This window comes from Xyrauchen texanus, chromosome 6, assembly GCF_025860055.1.
Source record: "Xyrauchen texanus isolate HMW12.3.18 chromosome 6, RBS_HiC_50CHRs, whole genome shotgun sequence".
NCBI classification, from domain to species: Eukaryota; Metazoa; Chordata; class Actinopteri; order Cypriniformes; family Catostomidae; genus Xyrauchen; species Xyrauchen texanus.
Window position 1 is genome coordinate 210001 of NC_068281.1, and position 22500 is coordinate 232500.

The 22500-nt window shown below is 41.8% G+C and overlaps 1 protein-coding gene across 2 annotated transcripts in view; it reads right to left on the minus strand.

Annotated features, from left to right (window-relative positions):
* Positions 1-22500, minus strand: part of LOC127645810 (myomegalin-like) — a 106717-nt gene that overhangs the window by 39346 nt on the left and 44871 nt on the right. For both annotated transcript variants that reach the window (XM_052129488.1, XM_052129487.1), the window contains exon 5: positions 15585-15643. In XM_052129488.1, the coding sequence (XP_051985448.1) occupies positions 15585-15643 (59 nt within the window). The remainder of the gene's footprint in view (positions 1-15584; positions 15644-22500) is intronic.

Genomic DNA, 22500 nt, shown 5'->3' on the forward strand with positions numbered 1-22500 from the left:
AAATCAATAATTGAACCAATTGTTTTATATGGCAGTGAAGTGTGGGGTCCACCTATCAAATTTGATTTTTCAAATTGGGAAAAACATCCGATTGAAACTCTACATTTAGATTTCTGTAAACGAATTCTCAAAGTCCAAAGAAAAACACCAAACAACGGATGCAGGGCAGAATTAGGCCAATACCCTCTCCTTCTAAACATCCAAAAAAGAGCCATCAAATTCTGGAAACACCTAAAAACAAGCGACCCCAACACACACCATTATAAAGCCCTAAAACACCAAGAGCTGAGCGGGGCGAGGAGTCCCCTGTGCCAGCTGGTGCTGAGACTGACTGACCTCACTCCTGCAGAGATCAGCACACCTCAGCACACACACACTCACACACACACACACACACACACACACACACATTCACACACACTCACACACACACACACACACACACACTCACACACACATTCACACACACTCACACACACACACACACACACACACACACACACACACACTCAGTTGTGTTTCCATGTTTTATGGGGACTTTCCATAGACATAATGGTTTTTATACTGTACAAACTTTATATTCTATCCCCTAAACCTAACCCTACCCCTAAACCTAACCCTCACAGAAAACTTTCTGCATTTTTACATTTTCAAAAAACATAATTTAGTATGATTTATAAGCTGTTTTCCTCATGGGGACCGACAAAATGTCCCCACAAGGTCAAACATTTCGGGTTTTACTATCCTTATGGGGACATTTGGTCCCCACAAAGTGATAAATACACGCTCACTCACACACACACACACACACACACACACACACACACACACACACACACATACATACACACACACACACACACACACACTCACACACACACACACACACACACACACACACTCACACACACACACACACACACACTCACACACACATCACACTCACGCACACACTCAGCACACACACACACTTCACACTCACACACACACACACTCGCACACAACACAGAACAAGACAAGTACATCACCCATTGGACAAACACCATTCAAAACCAACACAAACTGGAATGTTATTCGGCACTAAATCGAGAGTACACTGTTGCGAACTACCTGAGCACAGTGAGTGATGTGAACCTCAGGAAAACCCTGACGATGTACAGACTCAGCGAGCACAGTCTGGCCGTGGAGACGGGCGGCGCGAGACAGACCTGGCTCTCCCGTGAGGACAGGCTCTGCTCGCACTGCATCCTGGGAGTGACGGAGACCGAGCTGCACTTCCTCACAGAATGCCCAAAATATAAACGCATCAGAGACCACTATTACCCCAAAATTAATCAAATATTTCCCCAATTTAACACCTGTAATCCAACCCAAAAACTCACAGCCGAACACACACTCACTCACAGCCGAACACACTGCATCAGACCTACACACACTTACTCACAGCCGAACACACACTCACTCACATCCGAACACACACTCACTCACAGCCGAACACACACTCACTCACAGCCCAACACACACACACTCACAGCCCAACACACACTCACTCAGCCCAACACACACTCACTCACAGCCCAACACACACTCACTCACAGCCCAACACACACTCACTCACAGCCGAACACACACTCACTCACAGCCCAACACACACTCACTCACAGCCGAACACACACTCACTCACAGCCCAACACACACTCACTCACAGCCCAACACACACTCACTCACAGCCGAACACACACTCACTCACAGCCGAACACACACTCACTCACAGCCCAACACACACTCACTCACAGCCGAACACACACTCACTCACAGCCCAACACACACTCACTCACAGCCCAACACACACTCACTCACAGCCCAACACACACTCACTCACAGCCGAACACACACTCACTCACAGCCCAACACACACTCACTCACAGCCCAACACACACTCACTCACAGCCGAACACACACTCACTCACAGCCCAACACACACTCACTCACAGCCCAACACACACTCACTCACAGCCGAACACACACTCACTCACAGCCGAACACACACTCACTCACAGCCCAACACACACTCACTCACAGCCGAACACACACTCACTCACAGCCGAACACACACTCACTCACAGCCGAACACACTGCATCAGACCTACACACATGTATATAATGTTCAATTCCAAGTTCAGTGTTCCTTTGTGTTTTTTATATAGATTTCTAAATCCTTTTTATTTTATTTATTAATCTTTGTTTATTTTATTATTATTGTTTTATGCTATCAGTATTATTATTTTGTGTACTAAATGTTCTAAATCATTTTCTATGTTGTTTTGATGCTTTGGCAATACAAAATGTATTTTTTTGTCATGCCAATAACGACCAAAATTGATCATACTACAAACTACACATACCTCGGGCTGAAATTCAGTGCAAACGGAAACCTCAACTTGGCCATGAATGAACTGAAAGCGAAAGCAAGAAGGTTCTTCTACGCCATCAAAAAATCTATCCAATTTGAAATACCAATCAGAATCTGGCTCAAAATATTCCAGTCAGTCATTGAACCCGTTGCACTATATGGCAGTGAAGTTTGGGGTCCTCTCCTAAATCACCAATTTGACAAATGGGACAGAAATGGGATTGAAGCCCTGCATACAGAGTTCTGTAAGAGTGTCCTGAGAGTACAGAGGAACACAACTAATAATGCATGCAGGGCAGAATTAGGCCAATACCCTCTACTAATCCACATTGAGAAACGAGCCATCAAATTTTGGAAACATCTAAAACTGAGTGACCCCAACTCTTATCATTTTAAAGCCCTTAAAAACCATGAAATGAACGCTGAGAAGAGTCCCATCATCCAGCTGGTCCTGAGGCTCCACACACAGACTAACAATAATCAGCCTCAGGACACGGACACCCTCATCCACACAATCCGGCCCAACCACATGATCAACACACAAAAAGAAAAGTACCGAACTTATTGGAATGAAACAACACAAAAACAAAGTAAACTACAATGTTATTTGACCCTAAACAGAGATTACACAACAGCAGAATACCTGAGTACAGTCAGAGACACAAACTGAGGAAACACATGATGAGAGACAGACTGAGCGACCACAGCCTGATGATAGAGAAGGGCAGATACAGACAGACAGACTGACAGACAGACTGAGCGACCACAGCCTGATGATAGAGAAGGGCAGATACAGACAGACAGACAGACAGACAGACAGACTGAGCGACCACAGCCTGATGATAGAGAAGGGCAGATACAGACAGACAGACAGACAGACAGACTGAGCGACCACAGCCTGATGATAGAGAAGGGCAGATACAGACAGACAGACAGACAGACAGACAGACTGAGCGACCACAGCCTGATGATAGAGAAGGGCAGATACAGACAGACAGACAGACAGACAGACTGAGCGACCACAGCCTGATGATAGAGAAGGGCAGATACAGACAGACAGACAGACAGACAGACAGACTGAGCGACCACAGCCTGATGATAGAGAAGGGCAGATACAGACAGACAGACAGACAGACAGACAGACTGAGCGACCACAGCCTGATGATAGAGAAGGGCAGATACAGACAGACAGACAGACAGACAGACTGAGCGACCACAGCCTGATGATAGAGAAGGGCAGATACAGACAGACAGACAGACAGACAGACTGAGCGACCACAGCCTGATGATAGAGAAGGGCAGATACAGACAGACAGACAGACAGACAGACTGAGCGACCACAGCCTGATGATAGAGAAGGGCAGATACAGACAGACAGACAGACAGACAGACTGAGCGACCACAGCCTGATGATAGAGAAGGGCAGATACAGACAGACAGACAGACAGACAGACTGAGCGACCACAGCCTGATGATAGAGAAGGGCAGATACAGACAGACAGACAGACAGACAGACTGAGCGACCACAGCCTGATGATAGAGAAGGGCAGATACAGACAGACAGACAGACAGACAGACTGAGCGACCACAGCCTGATGATAGAGAAGGGCAGATACAGACAGACAGACAGACAGACAGACTGAGCGACCACAGCCTGATGATAGAGAAGGGCAGATACAGACAGACAGACAGACAGACAGACTGAGCGACCACAGCCTGATGATAGAGAAGGGCAGATACAGACAGACAGACAGACAGACAGACTGAGCGACCACAGCCTGATGATAGAGAAGGGCAGATACAGACAGACAGACAGACAGACAGACTGAGCGACCACAGCCTGATGATAGAGAAGGGCAGATACAGACAGACAGACAGACAGACAGACTGAGCGACCACAGCCTGATGATAGAGAAGGGCAGATACAGACAGACAGACAGACAGACAGACTGAGCGACCACAGCCTGATGATAGAGAAGGGCAGATACAGACAGACAGACAGACAGACAGACTGAGCGACCACAGCCTGATGATAGAGAAGGGCAGATACAGACAGACAGACAGACAGACAGACTGAGCGACCACAGCCTGATGATAGAGAAGGGCAGATACAGACAGACAGACAGACAGACAGACTGAGCTGACCACAGCCTGATGATAGAGAAGGGCAGATACAGACAGACAGACAGACAGACAGACTGAGCGACCACAGCCTGATGATAGAGAAGGGCAGATACAGACAGACAGACAGACAGACAGACAGACTGAGCGACCACAGCCTGATGATAGAGAAGGGCAGATACAGACAGACAGACAGACAGACAGACAGACTGAGCGACCACAGCCTGATGATAGAGAAGGGCAGATACAGACAGACAGACAGACAGACAGACTGAGCGACCACAGCCTGATGATAGAGAAGGGCAGATACAGACAGACAGACAGACAGACAGACTGAGCGACCACAGCCTGATGATAGAGAAGGGCAGATACAGACAGACAGACAGACAGACAGACTGAGCGACCACAGCCTGATGATAGAGAAGGGCAGATACAGACAGACAGACAGACAGACAGACTGAGCGACCACAGCCTGATGATAGAGAAGGGCAGATACAGACAGACAGACAGACAGACAGACTGAGCGACCACAGCCTGATGATAGAGAAGGGCAGATACAGACAGACAGACAGACAGACAGACTGAGCGACCACAGCCTGATGATAGAGAAGGGCAGATACAGACAGACAGACAGACAGACAGACTGAGCGACCACAGCCTGATGATAGAGAAGGGCAGATACAGACAGACAGACAGACAGACAGACTGAGCGACCACAGCCTGATGATAGAGAAGGGCAGATACAGACAGACAGACAGACAGACAGACTGAGCGACCACAGCCTGATGATAGAGAAGGGCAGATACAGACAGACAGACAGACAGACAGACAGACTGAGCGACCACAGCCTGATGATAGAGAAGGGCAGATACAGACAGACAGACAGACAGACAGACAGACTGAGCGACCACAGCCTGATGATAGAGAAGGGCAGATACAGACAGACAGACAGACAGACAGACAGACTGAGCGACCACAGCCTGATGATAGAGAAGGGCAGATACAGACAGACAGACAGACAGACAGACTGAGCGACCACAGCCTGATGATAGAGAAGGGCAGATACAGACAGACAGACAGACAGACAGCACTGATGATAGAGAAGGGCAGATACAGACAGACAGACAGACAGACAGACAGACTGAGCGACCACAGCCTGATGATAGAGAAGGGCAGATACAGGCAGACAGACAGCACTGACGATAGAGAAGGGCAGATACAGGCAGACAGACAGCACTCATGATAGAGAAGGGCAGATACAGGCAGACAGACAGCACTGATGATAGAGAAGGGCAGATACAGGCAGACAGACAGCACTGATGATAGAGAAGGGCAGATACAGGCAGACAGACAGCACTGATGATAGAGAAGGGCAGATACAGGCAGACAGACAGCACTGATGATAGAGAAGGGCAGATACAGGCAGACAGACAGCATTCATGATAGAGAAGGGCAGATACAGGCAGACAGACAGCACTCATGATAGAGAAGGGCAGATACAGACAGACAGACAGATAGAGTAGGGCAGATACAGACAGACAGACAGCACTGATGATACAGAAGGGCAGATACAGACAGACAGACAGCACTGATGATAGAGAAGGGCAGATACAGAGACAGACAGACAGACAGACAGCACTGATGATAGAGAAGGGCAGATACAGACAGACAGACAGCACTGATGATAGAGAAGGGCAGATACAGGCAGACAGACAGCACTGATGATAGAGAGGGGCAGATACAGACAGACAGACAGCACTGATGATAGAGAGGGCAGATGCAGACGACAGCACTGATGATAGAGGGCAGATACAGACAGACAGACAGCACTGATGATAGAGAAGGGCAGATACAGACAGACAGACAGCACTGATGATAGAGAAGGGCAGATACAGACAGACAGACAGCACTGATGATAGAGAAGGGCAGATACAGACAGACAGACAGCACTGATGATAGAGAAGGGCAGATACAGACAGACAGACAGCACTGATGATAGAGAAGGGCAGATACAGACAGACAGACAGCACTGATGATAGAGAAGGGCAGATACAGACAGACAGACAGCACTGATGATAGAGAAGGGCAGATACAGACAGACAGACAGCACTGATGATAGAGAAGGGCAGATACAGACAGACAGACAGCACTGATGATAGAGAAGGGCAGATACAGGCAGAGCTGATGCCCAGAGAGGGCAGGTTATGCCCGTACTGTAACCAAGGACAAATAGAAACAGAGCTGCACTTCTTAACCACCTGCCCTAATTATAATAACATTCGAAAACACTTCTTTCCCAAATTTGAAATGATTTGTCCCAACTTCAATAAGAATGATGCACAAGCTCAATATTTACTTGGTGAACAAAGAGACTGCATTTCACTAGCAGCAAAATACATCAACTCCTGCCACAAACAGAGGGAAGAGTCGACCAAACAGTGATGCGCCCATTTACACACACACACACACACACACACACACACACACACACACACACACACACACACACATACAAATACACACGCACACACACTACACACTACACACACACACACACTACACACACATGCTCACTCACACTCACTCATATACACTGTTAATTATTATTATATATATATATATTTTTTTTTTCCCACACTTGTTCAATACAGAATTTGTTCTACTGTTATTTTTCATGCTCATATAAATGCTTTGGCAATACAGTGTACAATTTGTCATGCCAATAAAGCTCATTTGAATTTGAATTTGAATTTGAGAGAGAGACAGAGAGACAGACAGTGAGAGAGAGAGAGACAGAGAGACAGACAGTGAGTGAGAGAGAGAGACAGAGAGACAGACAGTGAGAGAGAGAGACAGAGAGACAGACAGTGAGAGACTTTCACTTTGACTTTTACAACTCTTTATTAAAACATGTACTAAAACGCTAAAATACAATGTATTTCACCCCTGTAGATGTACTGCTACAACATACAAAAAAGAAAAAAATAATTAAAATAAAAATATAGAAAATAAGAAAATAGAATTGAAAATAAGCATTAAACATCACCAATTAAACACTATAGTTTCATCTTCACATACTGACAATAAAGCACCATTCACACACCATTTAGACTCAAATTCAAATACGTTTTTTGTGATTTGATAGAATTTATGTTCCAGTCTGATTCTGGATTCAACCAAGGCAGTAAACATTTTCAGCGCGCTCATATTTCTCCCCTCAGCAGCCATTCTGCAAGTCTTCCAAATGGCTAGTTTAGCTTGCCCAAATGCAAAATTTGCCAAGGTACACTGTTCTCTGTGTGTTTTTGAATACTTACATCCATAAATAAAGAATGTCTTGTTAAAATAAAAACCTAGGCTTCCAAGTATTCTTTCCAATAAGGTAAACAGAGATACTAGCCTAGGACATTCAACAGAAACATGGAACACAGTCTCTGGTTTAGTACAAAAATTGCAGAAAGGTAAAACCGCCATATTACACTTAGAAACAAAACTATTTGTAGGTAACACACAGTGCAATATTCTCCACGGTAAATCCCCAGATCGTTTTGGAAGGGGACCTTTATACAACAGTCTCCAAGAGGGGGCAAGATCATCAGAGTCCATAAGATACTCTCTCCATTTTGTATCACATCTCTGACTAATATTCCCAAAATAGTCAGTCTTTACACATATCTGATAAAACTCTCTTTTTCCAACAGCTTGAAAATCAAGCTCCTGCAGCCCCTTAAATTTCAATAACTTCCCCTCTTGGTCATCCTCTGTGCAAACCCTTGGAGACACAAGTAACTTAGGGAAAGAACATTGCATCGAATCACCAGACAGGAAACAATTTACAAAATGGAGGAATTGGGAGGGAAAATCAGCTTTCAGACTGTTTATGAAAAGTTCCACCATCCTCACAGACCTGAATCCCACCTGTTCACAAATTTCGACTGCTGGTCTCCATTTTCTGGAAGCAATATCAATCAGATGTGCAACTGTGGTCAAACCCTTATCTATAAATGTTTTAACAATGATATTAGACATGCAAACATTGCCACTAAGAAAGGAGTTATAAAACAGTGGCTCATTCAGGCCAAAATGGTCATTTTCTCATCCACATTCCTTAAAAACAGTCCAGGAATTTAAAACTGACGCACAGAATCTTACATCAGATAGGCCTATAACGTTTCGACTATACGAAGACATCAAAAACAATTGTTTATCAAGGGAAAAGCTGCCAAAAGTTCTGAGCAAAGCCAGGCCAAATTTTACATTTACATTTATGCATTTGGCAGACGCTTTTATACAAAGCGACTTACAGTGCAATTATTACAGGGACAATCCCCCCGGAACAACCTGGAGTTAAGTGTCTTACTCAAGCACACAATGGTGGTGGCCGTGGGGTTAGAACCTGTGACCTTCTGATTAACAGCCCTGTGCTTTAGCCACTACGCCACCACCACTACAAATGACACCCATGATGGTGTATGCCCTTTAGAATAAAGCAATGTCTGAGCAACTTTTAACCTCATGGCTTTAACTTTAGCGGTCACATCAATTAACCCTTGACCTCCTTCAGTAACTGGCAAGTAAAGAACTGCAGGGGGAAGCCAATGATGACCGTCCCAAAAAAAATCTACAAAAATCTTCTGCAAACGTTGCAAAATTAATTTTGGTGGATCAAGTACATTTAAACGATGCCACAACATAGATGCAGCTAAGTTATTAATTATAAGTACTCTACCCCTATATGACAAATTAGGGAGAATCCACCTCCACCTTTGTAGACGGCCAGACACTTTATCAAATATACCTTCCCAATTATTCTCCATATATTGATCTAGCCCCATAAAAACCCCAAGCACTTTGAACCCTTCCAAGCTCCAAGAGCAGAGCTGAGGAAGTACTGGCGGGCCTCTGTTCTCCCATTTGCCCAGAAAAAAGGATGCACTCTTTTGCCAATTTATTCTTGAGGAAGATGCTCTTTGATATACATCCAGAGATGCTACCAAATTCTTAACATCCTCATCTGACCTTATTACCACTGTAACGTCATCAGCATATGCACTTAATCTAGCCGTTACCAAATCTGTACTATAAGGACACACTGTAGAAATCCCACTTAATTGACGTCTCAGAACTGCCGAGAGTGGTTCAATAACAATAGCATATAAAATACCTGAGAGGCCACACCCTTGTCGTATACCTCTGCCAACTAAAAATGGTCTTAAAAGGGTGCCATTTACCTTTAGTATGCTATACATCCGTGTACAGGAGCTTAACATAAGAAATAAATGATGAACCAAAACCAAAAGCATTAAAACATTTAAAAAGAAAGCCATGATCAACTCGATCAAAGGCTTTCTCTTGGTCCAAAGAAACCAAACCTACATCGAGTTTATGCACTTTAGCAAAGGAAATCAAGTCTCGAACCAAAAAAAGATTATCAAAAATAGATCGATTCGGAATACAATAAGCTTGATCTAAATGAATCACTGAAGATATACAGAGTTTGAGTCTATTAGTCAAAGCTTTGGAAAATATTTTATAGTCAACTCTAGCCAATTTTTAATGTCTCCAAGATCACCCTTCTTGGGTAGTAAAGTAATCACGGCCCTCCGAAGGCTCACAGGTAATGTGCCTCTTTCCAGACACTCCAAGAAGACAGAAAACAGGTCCTTTCCGATCACCGACCAAAACTGTTTGTAAAATTCAGCATTCAACCCATCCAATCCTGGAACTTTGCCAGAAGAGAGTTCCTGAACAGCTACAGTCAGTTCAGCAAAAGTCAAAGGTAGATCAAGTCTAGATTTCTCCTCTTCCGTAACTTGAGGTAAATCTTGAAGAAGAATGTCAGCCATTTCATCATCACAGGGTTCAGCCTTGTAAAGCTCTTCATAAAAAGATAAAGCATGTGACGTGATTCCAGGATCATCAGTCACTTTTCCTCCTCCTGGAAGTTTCAAATGACATAAAATCTTCCTATTTACAGTCTTCTTCTCCAGACTAAAAAAGGATGATGTCGAAGCGTCCATATTGTTAAAGGTGGTAAACCTTGCTCGTACAAGTGTCTCTTGGGCCCTTTCTTCTAAAAGATTCCGTAAGAGAAATGTATTCCATACGAGGATTTCAGCAGTGTCCACACCATCCGCTTTATCATCAGTGTAAAGGATGTCTTGTTCAAGCTGTTTCAATGTACTTTCCAGGATACTTTTATTATAGGCAATATAGTTCTGACAAAAAAGTTTAATTTGTGTTTTGCCAATATCCCACCATTGGCTTAGGGACTTATATAGCATTTTACTCTCTCTCACGTCTCCCAAAAAAGGTGAAGGAGTGCACAAAGTTGTGATCTTGCAAAAGTCTACTATTAAACTTCCAAAGCGAGTGCTTAAAAGTGCTCTGTGCAGTAGAAACTTCAACAGACATGTACTGGTGATCCGATAAAGCAGTGGGCATAATACAACTCTTAAAAAAACTACCCCTAACACTTTTCTGTACATAAATTCTATCAAGTCTGGCTCCAGATATCATATTAGAGTTTACGTTCAACCAGGTATATTGTTTGTTCTGAGGGAAAGCTTCTCTCCAAACATCTACAAGACAATGATAAGTTAACACAGTTTTAAATTCTTCTGACGACTGCTTATGTGGTTCTTCATGGTTCCTATCTAAGGTATGATTTATAGTACAATTAAAATCCCCAGCCAGAACAACCATTCTATCCTGCAAAACATCACTTAACGCAGTTTTCAATTTTTTAAAGAAGAAAATTCGCTCTGAACCAATGTTTGGAGCGTACACATTAAATAGCGAAAAATTGAGTCCATGAACCGTTATATCAACACGCAACATTCGACCAGGAACCAATTCAAAAACACTCACAGGATGCTCCTTATACTCTGGCCCAAAGAGAATTGCAACCCCTGCGCTAACACTAGAACCATGACTTAATATAGCCTGCCCCTTCCATTCACTCTGCCATTGTACTTGATTATTTGGATCTGTATGAGTTTCCTGAAGAAAAACTATACCAGCCGTCTTTATCATAATATAGTCAAAAAGACTAAACCTTTTAACAGCATCTCGACACCCATTAATATTTAAAGTGCCAATTCTCATGGATGCCATAAAGAGAAAAAAAGAAAAATACCCAAAAAATTGCATGCTAGCCATATCACTTTTTGCCTGGTAAATTCAGTATACGGAAAATAGAACGTTTATGGAAAACAACTAAACTTGAAGTTTACAGGCTCTATCTTAGGGAATTAACCACTTCTCTAAATGAATGTCTGACGAATGCTAGAACCAACTACTTCTCTCAGCTAATATCTTCTAACAAGAAAAACCCTAAATTTTTATTTGACACTATTAATTCTATTGTTTCTCCATCTGTTTCTCCAATTGCGGTGCTCTCTTTGTCAAATAGCAATGTATTTCTTAACTTCTTTGTTGAGAAAATTAAGGATATCAGAGTTACTATTTTACCCCGCCTGTACACAAGGCCTGTACTTCGGTCTTTCCTATCCGTGTTTCTCTTTTAAAATTGTGTCACTATTCGATGTCTCTACTCTATTAGATAAACTGAAGCCATCTTATGGCCAGAGTGATGTTCTTCCAACTATGCTGTTTAAGCAGGTTTTTGATAGTATTGGCCCCTGCGTTGCAGAAATGATCAATACTTCACTTTTAACTGGGGTGGTTCCTGACTTTTTAAACATGCTATTGTTGAACCTGTTCTTAAAAAGCCCAGTTTGGACCTATTGCAACCCTCGAATTACAGGCCGATATCTAAACTTCCTTTTATGGCTAAGATTTTAGAGAAAGTGGTAGCAGAGCAGCTTACTACCTTCTTAGAGAATAATGATATTTTTGATAAATATCAGTCAGGTTTTCAGTAAAAAACATTCTCACGGAAACTGCACTGGTGAAAGTTTCAAGCGATATTTTGATGTCTGCTGATTCTGGGAAGCATACAGTGTTAGTTTTGCTGGATCTTACATCTGCCTTTGACACCATTGACCACAATATTATGCTTAATAGACTACAGGCACTATTAGGGATATCTGGATCAGCTCTGAAATGGTTTTCATCTTACCTTACTGGTAGAAGTTTTAGTGTTTATATAAATCAGAACATGTCAGACACTGCAGGTTTATTGAGTGGTGTTCCGCAGGGTTCTGTCCTGGGACCGATTCTTTTCCTTCTATATATGCTTCCTTTAGGACAGATTATAAGCCAGTTTCAGGATGTCTCTTATCACCTGTATGCAGATGACATTCAGTTATATTGCTCCTTTAAGCCCACTGAGTTATTTAAATTATCATCTTTAATGAACTGTCTGAGTAGGATTAAGCAGTGGCTAAATGACAACTTTTTAATGTTGAATTCAGCTAAGACTGAAACTTTAATCATTGCCCCTGAGCAGAGCATCCCTCAGATAAAGAAACACATTTGTGATTTAGGTTCGTCTGTTCAGCCCAGTCTCAGGAGTTTGGGAGTTGTTTTTGATACGGCCATGTCTCTGGAGAAACATTCAAAACATCTTATTAAAAACTGTTTCTTTCAGTTAAGGAACATTTCGAAGATAAGAGCCTTAGTGTCAAAAGCCGAGCTAGAGATGATCATTCATGCTTTTATCTCGTCTTGCTTGGACTATTGTAACAGTCTTTTTATCTGCCTTAATAAGAAGGATCTTGGTCATCTTCAGACTGTCCAAAATTCTGCTGCTAGGCTTTTAACCCACACGAGTAAAAGGGCACATATTACTCCAGTTTTAGCTTCACTCCATTGGTTACCAGTGCTATTCAGAATGCACTTTAAAATTCTGGTCCTAACTTTTAGAGCCCTACAAGGACAGGCACCCTCATACATCTCTGACCTGATACAGCTGCGTACATCCTCACGTAGTCTGAGATCAACAGGTCAGAGACTATTAGTTGCCCCTTTGCACATTTTAAAACTAGGGGGGACCGTTCATTCCAAGTTGTTGCACCCAGGTTGTGGAACGCTTTGCCTCCTTCAATACGCTGCTTGGATTGTGTGGAAAAATTTAAAATCAGCTAAAAACTTTGCTTTTTAAAGAGGCTTTTGATTAGTTTGGAGGATGGTTGACGCCGGTCTATTGTGTATGTGTTTGAGTGTTGCTTATTTTACTTATATTTTATTTTATTTTGTTTTGTGATTGAGATGTACTTATGAGAGCTGCTTATGCTTTGTTTTGTTGTGAAGCACTTTGTGATCTTTATCTGAGAAAAGTGCTATACAAATAAATTTTACTTACTTTACTTACTTACTTACTTACTTCTTACATTACAAAGGATCTTCTTAAGGCGGTACCATTTTGGTCTATCGAGCTCATGAAAGGTTGCCTTCCGCATAGCTACAGTACAAGACATCAGAAAAAGTTTCAAATCTGGAAAGTACGACTCAATACTGGGCTTGCGAAGCCCCTTTGTGTGGTCAAGGAAGGTATTTATCTGCTGTAATGAGTAAAGTTTAGTCCTACCTTCAGAGATATTTTCCAAGTCCATCATGTCATTCCCATCATATAGTTCCTCGTCATCTTTATCGAAATCCACTTCTTGCGAAACATTATCTCCTTGACTCTGATCAATCGATTCATCAGTACTTATTTTAATATCACTTAACGTTACTTCGGGTTGTATTTGTTGTTCATCCTCGAGTGATTCGGCCTCATGTGCATCTTTTACATGTGCCTGATCCGAACTCAACTCTGGCTGTGTGACAACGGGTATGACATCAGCTACCTGGGCAACCTGAGCTATCTCCACGGAACTATTGCTGGAATTAGCCGACAGGAATCTTTCCCCATTATCCTCGAGCGAGCCACTCGGCGCTGACTCCGCGACGGCTTGTGGAAGTAGTAACGGCGCAGCGTCCGCAACGTCAGAACCTCGCGCCCCACCAGCATCAACCATATTATCAGCCAAAACTTCATTAATGCCATTTCTATTACGATTCGGGCAAGTCTGTCGAACGTGTCCGAATTCGCCACAAATGAAGCACTTCATGGACTCAGAACTTATAAAAATAGTGTAACCCTTCCCTTCGATAGTTAGTTTCGCCGACAAGTTCAAAGGATCGCTCTGAGAATTCAAAATCATGAAAACCTGGCGCCGAAAAGACATTACATGTTTAAGTTGGGGATTTTTGCATCCAAGCGTGATCATCTTAATGGGACTCACTAATTTACCATATCGCAATAGTATTTCCTCTAGCTTCTCATTTTTGACAAATGGAGGTACGTTTGACAAAACAATCTTTTTTGATGGGCTCGACAGAGGCAAAACGGGCACAAACATTTCGTTTATTGTTAATCCGCTCTCTATTAAATCATTAACCATTTGGCTTTGACTCAACAAAATGACTATCGCCTTATTCATGCGAGAGGCAGACCTGATGTTTACGCCGCCGACTACAGCACTCACGGCCACCAGGCAATCCTCTACTGACACAGACGCATCAGGCATACATTTGCAACCATGTCTGATAGTCAGTTGCGAGAAATCACCCGCATTAGTCCCCATTTTCCCCACTCGCTGACCGAAGTCAGCCAAAATAATCCTACCACTTAATAAAACTAAATTCAAGAAAGAGAGGAAAGAAAAAAAAAAAAAAAAAAAAGGAAAAAAAGAAAATTAAGGAAAAAACACTCAACAACACCTCTCACCCACGCCAAACTCCGTTCACTCGCTCCCGGCATGCAACACACAGAGAGAGAGAGAGAGACAGAGAGACAGACAGTGAGAGAGAGACAGAGAAACAGACAGTGAGAGACAGTGAGAGAGAGAGACAGAGAGACACACAGTGAGTGAGAGAGAGACAGAGAGACAGACAGTGAGAGACAGTAAGCGAGAGAGACAGAGAGACACACAGTGAGTGAGAGAGAGACAGAGAGACAGACAGTGAGAGACAGTGAGAGAGAGAGAGACAGACAGTGAGTGAGAGACAGAGAGATAGACAGTGACAGACAGTGAGAGAGACAGAGAAACAGAGAGACAGACAGTGAGAGAGAGACAGAGAGACAGACAGTTGTACGTACAGTGTTTTCTCGAGCAGTTGTTGTTTTAGACTCTCGAGCTCCACTTTCAACTCGATGTTCTGAAACACAAACACACAAACACACAAACACACAAACACTGTCATTACTTCTGAGGAAAACAGACAGAATTAATGTTTAATAAAGCATACATCATCCTCATCACAGCTATAATGAGACGTGCAAAGAAAGATTATTATATAAACTTGTTAATAGATAATAAAAGTAATATCAATAGAATGTGGAAAGTCTTAAGGGAGGTTATGGGCAGTGAAATGAAATATTGTCAGCCATTATACTTAATGAATGAACAGAACGTCGACATAAGTGGTGAAAAAATGGCTGATGAATTTAATTCATTTTTCTGCAATGTTGGTCCAAATCTTGCCAAAACTATACCACTACATAATGAAAATAAAAGCTGGACAGGTGAAAGCAGAGTCATGCAATCTCTTTTTGTTGATGAAGTTAGTGAGAGTGAAATTATTTCTATTGTCTCTAAATTAAAAAGTAAACATTCATGCGATAGTGATGGCTTAGATATGTATATTGTTAAAGAAAATATAAGTTGCATTAGTAGACCATTAAAATATATAACCAATTTGTCTTTTAATACAGGATTCTTTCCAGATAAAATGAAGGTGGCTAAAATGATTCCCTTTTTAAATCTGGTGATAGGCATAGTCTCACAAATTATAGGCCGATATCTTTGCTTTCTGGAGAAGCTTTTTGTTAAAAAATGTGATTATTTTCTTGAAAAACATTCTTTGATTCATGATAATCAGTTTGGGTTTCGAAGCACCCGCTCAACAGCTGTGGCTTTGATGAAAATCACAGAAGACATTACCACAGAATTGGAGAATAAAAATCACACAGTTGGTGTTTTTATTGACCTTAAAAAGGCCTTCGACACTCTTGATCATGGTATATTGATATCTAAATTACAGACATATGCAATTAGAGGTGTAGTATTAAACTGGATTATTAGTTACAACAATATGTCGAGTATATAGGCCATGAATCTAAGTGTGGAGTCCCTCAAGGCTCTGTGCTGGGGCCAAAATTATTTACTTTATATATTAAGGATCTCTGTGATGAATCAAAGATTTTACGATTTGTTCTTTTTGAGGACGATACACATTTTTTTGTATCGGGAAAGAACATCAAAATATTAATGAAAACTATTGAACAAGAATTGGTTCTACTTCAGAAATGGTTTAATAAAAATAAACTGTCGTTAAATTTAAGTAAAACAAAATGTATGTTGTTTACAAATCAAAAATGCCCTGTAAATGTTCGTTTGACTTTAAATGGAATAATTATTGAGAGTGTCAGAATTGAGGTTTTTAGGAGTATTGAAAAATTTAAATGGAAGTCACATATAGCTTATGTAAGAAATCAAATGTGTAAAAACATTGACGTTTTGAGTAAAGTTTATGTTAAATTATAAGGCAATGAGAATCCTATATTGTTCCTTTATTTTGCCATATTTGATGTATTGTTTGGAGATATGGGGTAATTCTTATTTCACTAATTTAATGCCCTTATTTATTTTGCATAAAAGAGCCATAAGAATAATTAATGGAGTTGCTCCAAGAGAACATACTACAGGACTGTTTCTGGAGTCAGGACTGCTCAAACTGAAGGATTTGGTTACTTTACAAACTTTATTAGTTGTTCATAAAGCAAAATACTGCTTGATACCGCATGGACTGCAAACTCTTTACTGTAAATAGTGGGATAAGCAGAAGAAATAAAGACTTTAAACACCCTTTTGCTGGAAATACCCTCAAACAAATATGTGTTTCAGTTTCTGGTGTGAAAGATGGAATTTTCTAGAAAATGATCTAAAATGTTGTTCAAACATTCTACAATTTAAATACAAGTATAAACAGAAGATACTTAATTTATATAAAGATGATTGTGAACATTGATAAAATTACAACAACAATGGTCTCGTTCTCATCATTCCATCATTGTTGTTTTTGTTTGTTTGTTTAGTGTTGTGTAAGCAGAATTAATAATAAAAAAATCAATAAAAAAAAAAAAAAAAAAAGGAAAATTGTTTAAATTGAAAGTAGATTATCTGGTCTGGGCTGTTTTGTTATTAATTGTTGTTGTTATCTTTTGTCATGTTGGTGAGGTCATCTAATTTGTACATTTTTGTATTATAAGAATGGGGTAGGAGTTTATAAGATTTTGTTTTTCTTCTTCCTACTCCTGTTCTTTTTGTCATGGAATGTACTTTTGTTGTGTTTGTTGGATTTGTTAAATTGCTGTTGTGGCATTTCGTGTTGCATTACCATGAAAAGAGAATACATAAATAAATGAAATGAAATGAAATGAAATAAATATATATGTGTGTCAAATACTTACATTAATATTATTATTAATTATGGGACATTTCAGGGGCATGTTGTCCCTTTTGCTGGCATTTGTGCTCTGAGCCCTGATGTGTGTGTAACAGACTGGAGAAGGTCACGACCCCTGAGGTTCATCATTAGATGTTGTTGAACAGGCGGTCGAGTATCTCACGCCGCAGCACACGTGTGTTATATTTAGATGTGCGGAATGAAGCACTGACACACAACTGAACTGAACAGCTGAACACTGTTTACTTCAGCACACACTCACACACACTCACACACACACACTCACACACACACACACACTCACACACACTCACACACACATACACACACACTCACACTCACACACACACACACACACACACACACACACACACTCACACACACACACTCACACACACACGCACACACACTCACACACACTCACACACACTCACACACACACACTCACACACACTGTCTCTACGGCTCATAGCAACAGAACCTGTTTTAGACACAGAGTGCTGGACGGGTTTTAGAACATGCCTGAACACTGCAGGGTCAAAGACGGTGCCATCTGTATACTATAACACACACACACACACACACACACACACACACACACACACAATATATCTAAATTCCTCACACACACACTAATATAACTCTATAATACACAACTCACGTGTATGTCTCTGTCCACACACACTTACTGTAAGACAATATGAACATACTGATGATCTGTTGTCTGCTGTGTTATGATGAAATTATTTTTATGCATATCTTGTGTGCAAGGACTAAACACATAATGTTTGAACCCATAATTTTGGTTCTATCTGAGCAGAAACTCTATTTTTCTATTCCGGTTCAGAAGTTCTGCACCCTCCTTTCCAAAAGATCACCGGTTAGATCAAAATAAAACATTAATAACGTTCTTTTTAAAGTGACAGTACTCTAATGTATAAAAACAAGCTCAAAATAAGCCACTTGCCTCACCAAAATTGCCCAAAATAAGCGATTCAATATTTTTCCTGAGTGGTGGATTTATCAGCATAGAAATCATAACAAGCAGTTAATTAACAGTTAAGTAGGAGTCACGAAGGGTCGGACGAGCTCTGCACACTTTGCTATTTTCGTATTATTTTGATGTCATAAACTGGTGAGATTCGGTACACCCTGCTGCATAACTGTTCTAAGAAGTCAACATGTCAATGAATTCAAAATCATCGGGCTCTGGAGACATTAAAAGACCCTTAAGCTGATGCCTCAGACAGCGCCGCAGATCAGGGACTCAGTTTGGACGGTGCGACGGGAGAAATTCAGCATCAACTGTCCAACATGTCTGTGAAAGTCGTAGAGGACCTGGAAGATCTGGCTGTAATATGCTGATTGATTATTGCGATGGAGGTGAAATTCTCTGAGTTTGTTACAAGAATCGGGGACGTTGAGAAATGGATTGATTTATTGGAGTCATCGGGGAGGGAATTAGCTGCTAATCCGCTAGTGACCAAAGCAGATTTGCAGTGCATTTGGCAAAAACCTGAAACCATGAGAATCGTAATCGGCAAAACAACATCCACAGAAGATCGATTTCGCTCTGATGTTCCTGGCCAAATTGAGAATAGATGCTAAGGATGGCTGCAAAATATTAACATGCCCAAGGCAAGCATTGTCCTTTATAGAAACAATGGGGTGAGTAACCCATTTGGTGATTTTCATATGGCCCCCAAGTGAATTGACTCGCTGAGCATACATTCGACTCTGAGCAAGATGGGCGCCTTTTTGTTTGACTGTTGCACTAATGTTGGAATGTGGTTTTTATCATTTTATTTTTAACACACAATATAATTTTTTCTCATATGTCAAAATGTCAAATGTTAATATGAGTGGATTGTGTCTCTCTCCACGTGGAATGCTAAATTGTGAAAGGTGGTGTTTGGGGCCCCCCATTAAAAGAAGGAAGATTATTTCTTTCTTAAACATAATAAATATGATATAGTGTTTCTTCTACTGATAAATTTGGGAAGATTTGGGGTGGACATGTGTTCTTTAGTGCTGGCTCGAGTAAGAGCAGGGGAGTCATTACACTGATCAATAAACATCTACAATTCAAATGTCTCAAACAGATTAAAGACACATTAGAGTCGTTATTGTTTAGCAGAAATTCAGGGGAAAAGGTTGATTTTGGCTAATATTTAAGCACCTAACGCTGATGATCAGGGCTTCTTTATAGATCTTGAAGGGATGTTGCACCCCTCATGATATAATATTGGGAGGAGACTTTAATCTATTGATGGATTCAGTCCTTGATCATAGTGAAGCAAAAGTATGTAAACCCCCTAAAGCAACACTGACGCTTCACAGGATGTGCACAAATCTTCTGAACCCATCTGGTAGAGACTATACGTTCTCTTCATCAGTCCATAACATTTATTCTAGAATATATATATATTTTATATCCAAGTCCGTACCCAATCATTAAAGAATGGAAAACTTCCGCCAGCCATGACACAAGCCCGGATCAGTCTGATTCTTAAACAGGACAAAGATCCAAGCGAGTGTAAGAGTTACCGCCCAATTTCTCTGATCCAGCTGGACATTAAAATATTGTAAAAACGTTTGGCTAACTGATTAAGTTATGCATCTCTTACACATATAGATCAGGTGGGGTTTATTTGAGGCTCTTCTGATAACATCAGGAGTTTCATCAGTATCATGTGATCAGTGGCGAATGATCAGACTCCGGTCGCTGCATCTCACTTGATACTGAAAAGGTGTTTGATATGGTAGAATGGGATTATCTAAGATTTTGGAAATATACGGGTTTGGGAATACTTTTATTGGATGGATTAAGTTACTTTATAGACACCTGGTAGCGCCGATACAAACAAATGGATTAATTTCAGATTATTTTACTCTGGATAGGGTTGCCCTCTTTCCCCAATATTGTTCTGTCTTGCCCTGGAACCATTAGCAGCCGCGATGGAGGATTACGGGAGCTTTAACTTCTCTCAAGAGATTATGGGAGAAAGATTTAAACTTGGTATTGGAGGAGGGGGTGTGGGGTAGGATTCTAAAAACATCAAGTCTGCATCTGGAGATCCAAGGGTCTTGAGATCAAATTGCCTTATGCAATTTAAGATTTTACATCGGACCCCCTCTAGGTTGTATAGGCTTGGACTTAAAGACAAAAAAAGTGCTTTGGTAAGAATTAAAGGCCATGCTGGATATGGGGGTAACAGAAGAATCCCACAGTGACTGGGCCAGCTTGATGGTTTTGGTTCCGAAGAGCTATGGTGCGGTCCGTTTCTGTGTGCATTATAGAAGTCAATAAGAAGGTGTCTAAATTTGATGCACACCCAATGCCTCGGATTAATGAGCCGCTCCATCGGTTAGGCATGGCTCGCTTTTAATCGACACTGGATTTAACAAACTCCCATGTCCTGTGAAAAGAAGGCATTTTACAAACCCTTTGGATTACACCAATTCGTGATGCTTCCATTTGGTTTGTATGGGGCCCCAGTTACGTTTCATCAGCTCATGAACAGAATCCTCAGACCACACACTGCTTACAATGCTTGATGACATCATTATCTCCAGTAATGAGAAGCAGCGGCACCTGCAGAATCTGAGGGCTGTCCTGAGGTCATTGAGATGGGCGGGACTTACGGCAAACCAAAAAAGTGCACATTTGGGCAGGTGGAAATATGGTATCTGGGCTTCTACTTGGGTCATGGGCAGGTGCGGCCCCAAATTGATATTACAGCAGCGATTGCACCCTGCCAAAAAGGAGGTGAGACATTTCCTGGGGCTGGCTTGCTATTATTGCAGCTTTGTGCCTAAATATTAGAATGCCACCAGCCCGCTGACTGATCTTACTAAAAATGGGCACTAGATCCGTGCAGAGGACGGAGCCGTGGCAGCGGTCATTCAAGTGGGTTAAAACGGCACTTTTATTGCACTCTCCTGACTTCACTCTCCCTTTTATCTTGCAGACGGACAAATTGGACAGGGGTTGGGAGTGGTACTGTCCTGGATGTTGGAGGGTTGCCCCATGCTGTACATTAGTAGCAAACTCTCAATGAGGGAGACAGCACGATAGAGAAGGAGTGTTTGGCCATCAAGAGGGTGGTTCTCACACTCCAGTACTATCTGTTGGGGTGTACTTTCACCATGCCCCACTCCAGTGGCTCCATCGCATAAGTATACCAATGTGTGGATCACCCAGTGGTATCTGGCTCTCCAGCCTTTTAAGTTCGAGGTGGTCCACAGGCCGGGGGCACAGATGGCTGTGGCGGATTTCCTCTCTAGAAATGGGGGGGGGTAAAAGACAGGCCGGATGGCTCCCCGGCCTGAGTCGGACGATGGGGGTATGTGGTGATGGGGGCATGGCCGAATGACATCTGTGGAGAGTGAGGCCAGGAGAAGAAAAATGGTAAGGATTGACACCTGTGGGAAATTATCTCTAACAGCTGTTTTGTGTTGCAGTGATTGCTGGAGAGGGATAAGATGGCAGTCCAGACCGCCGAAAGGGAGAGGGTGACACACAAACCTGACTGAGCATCTGATCA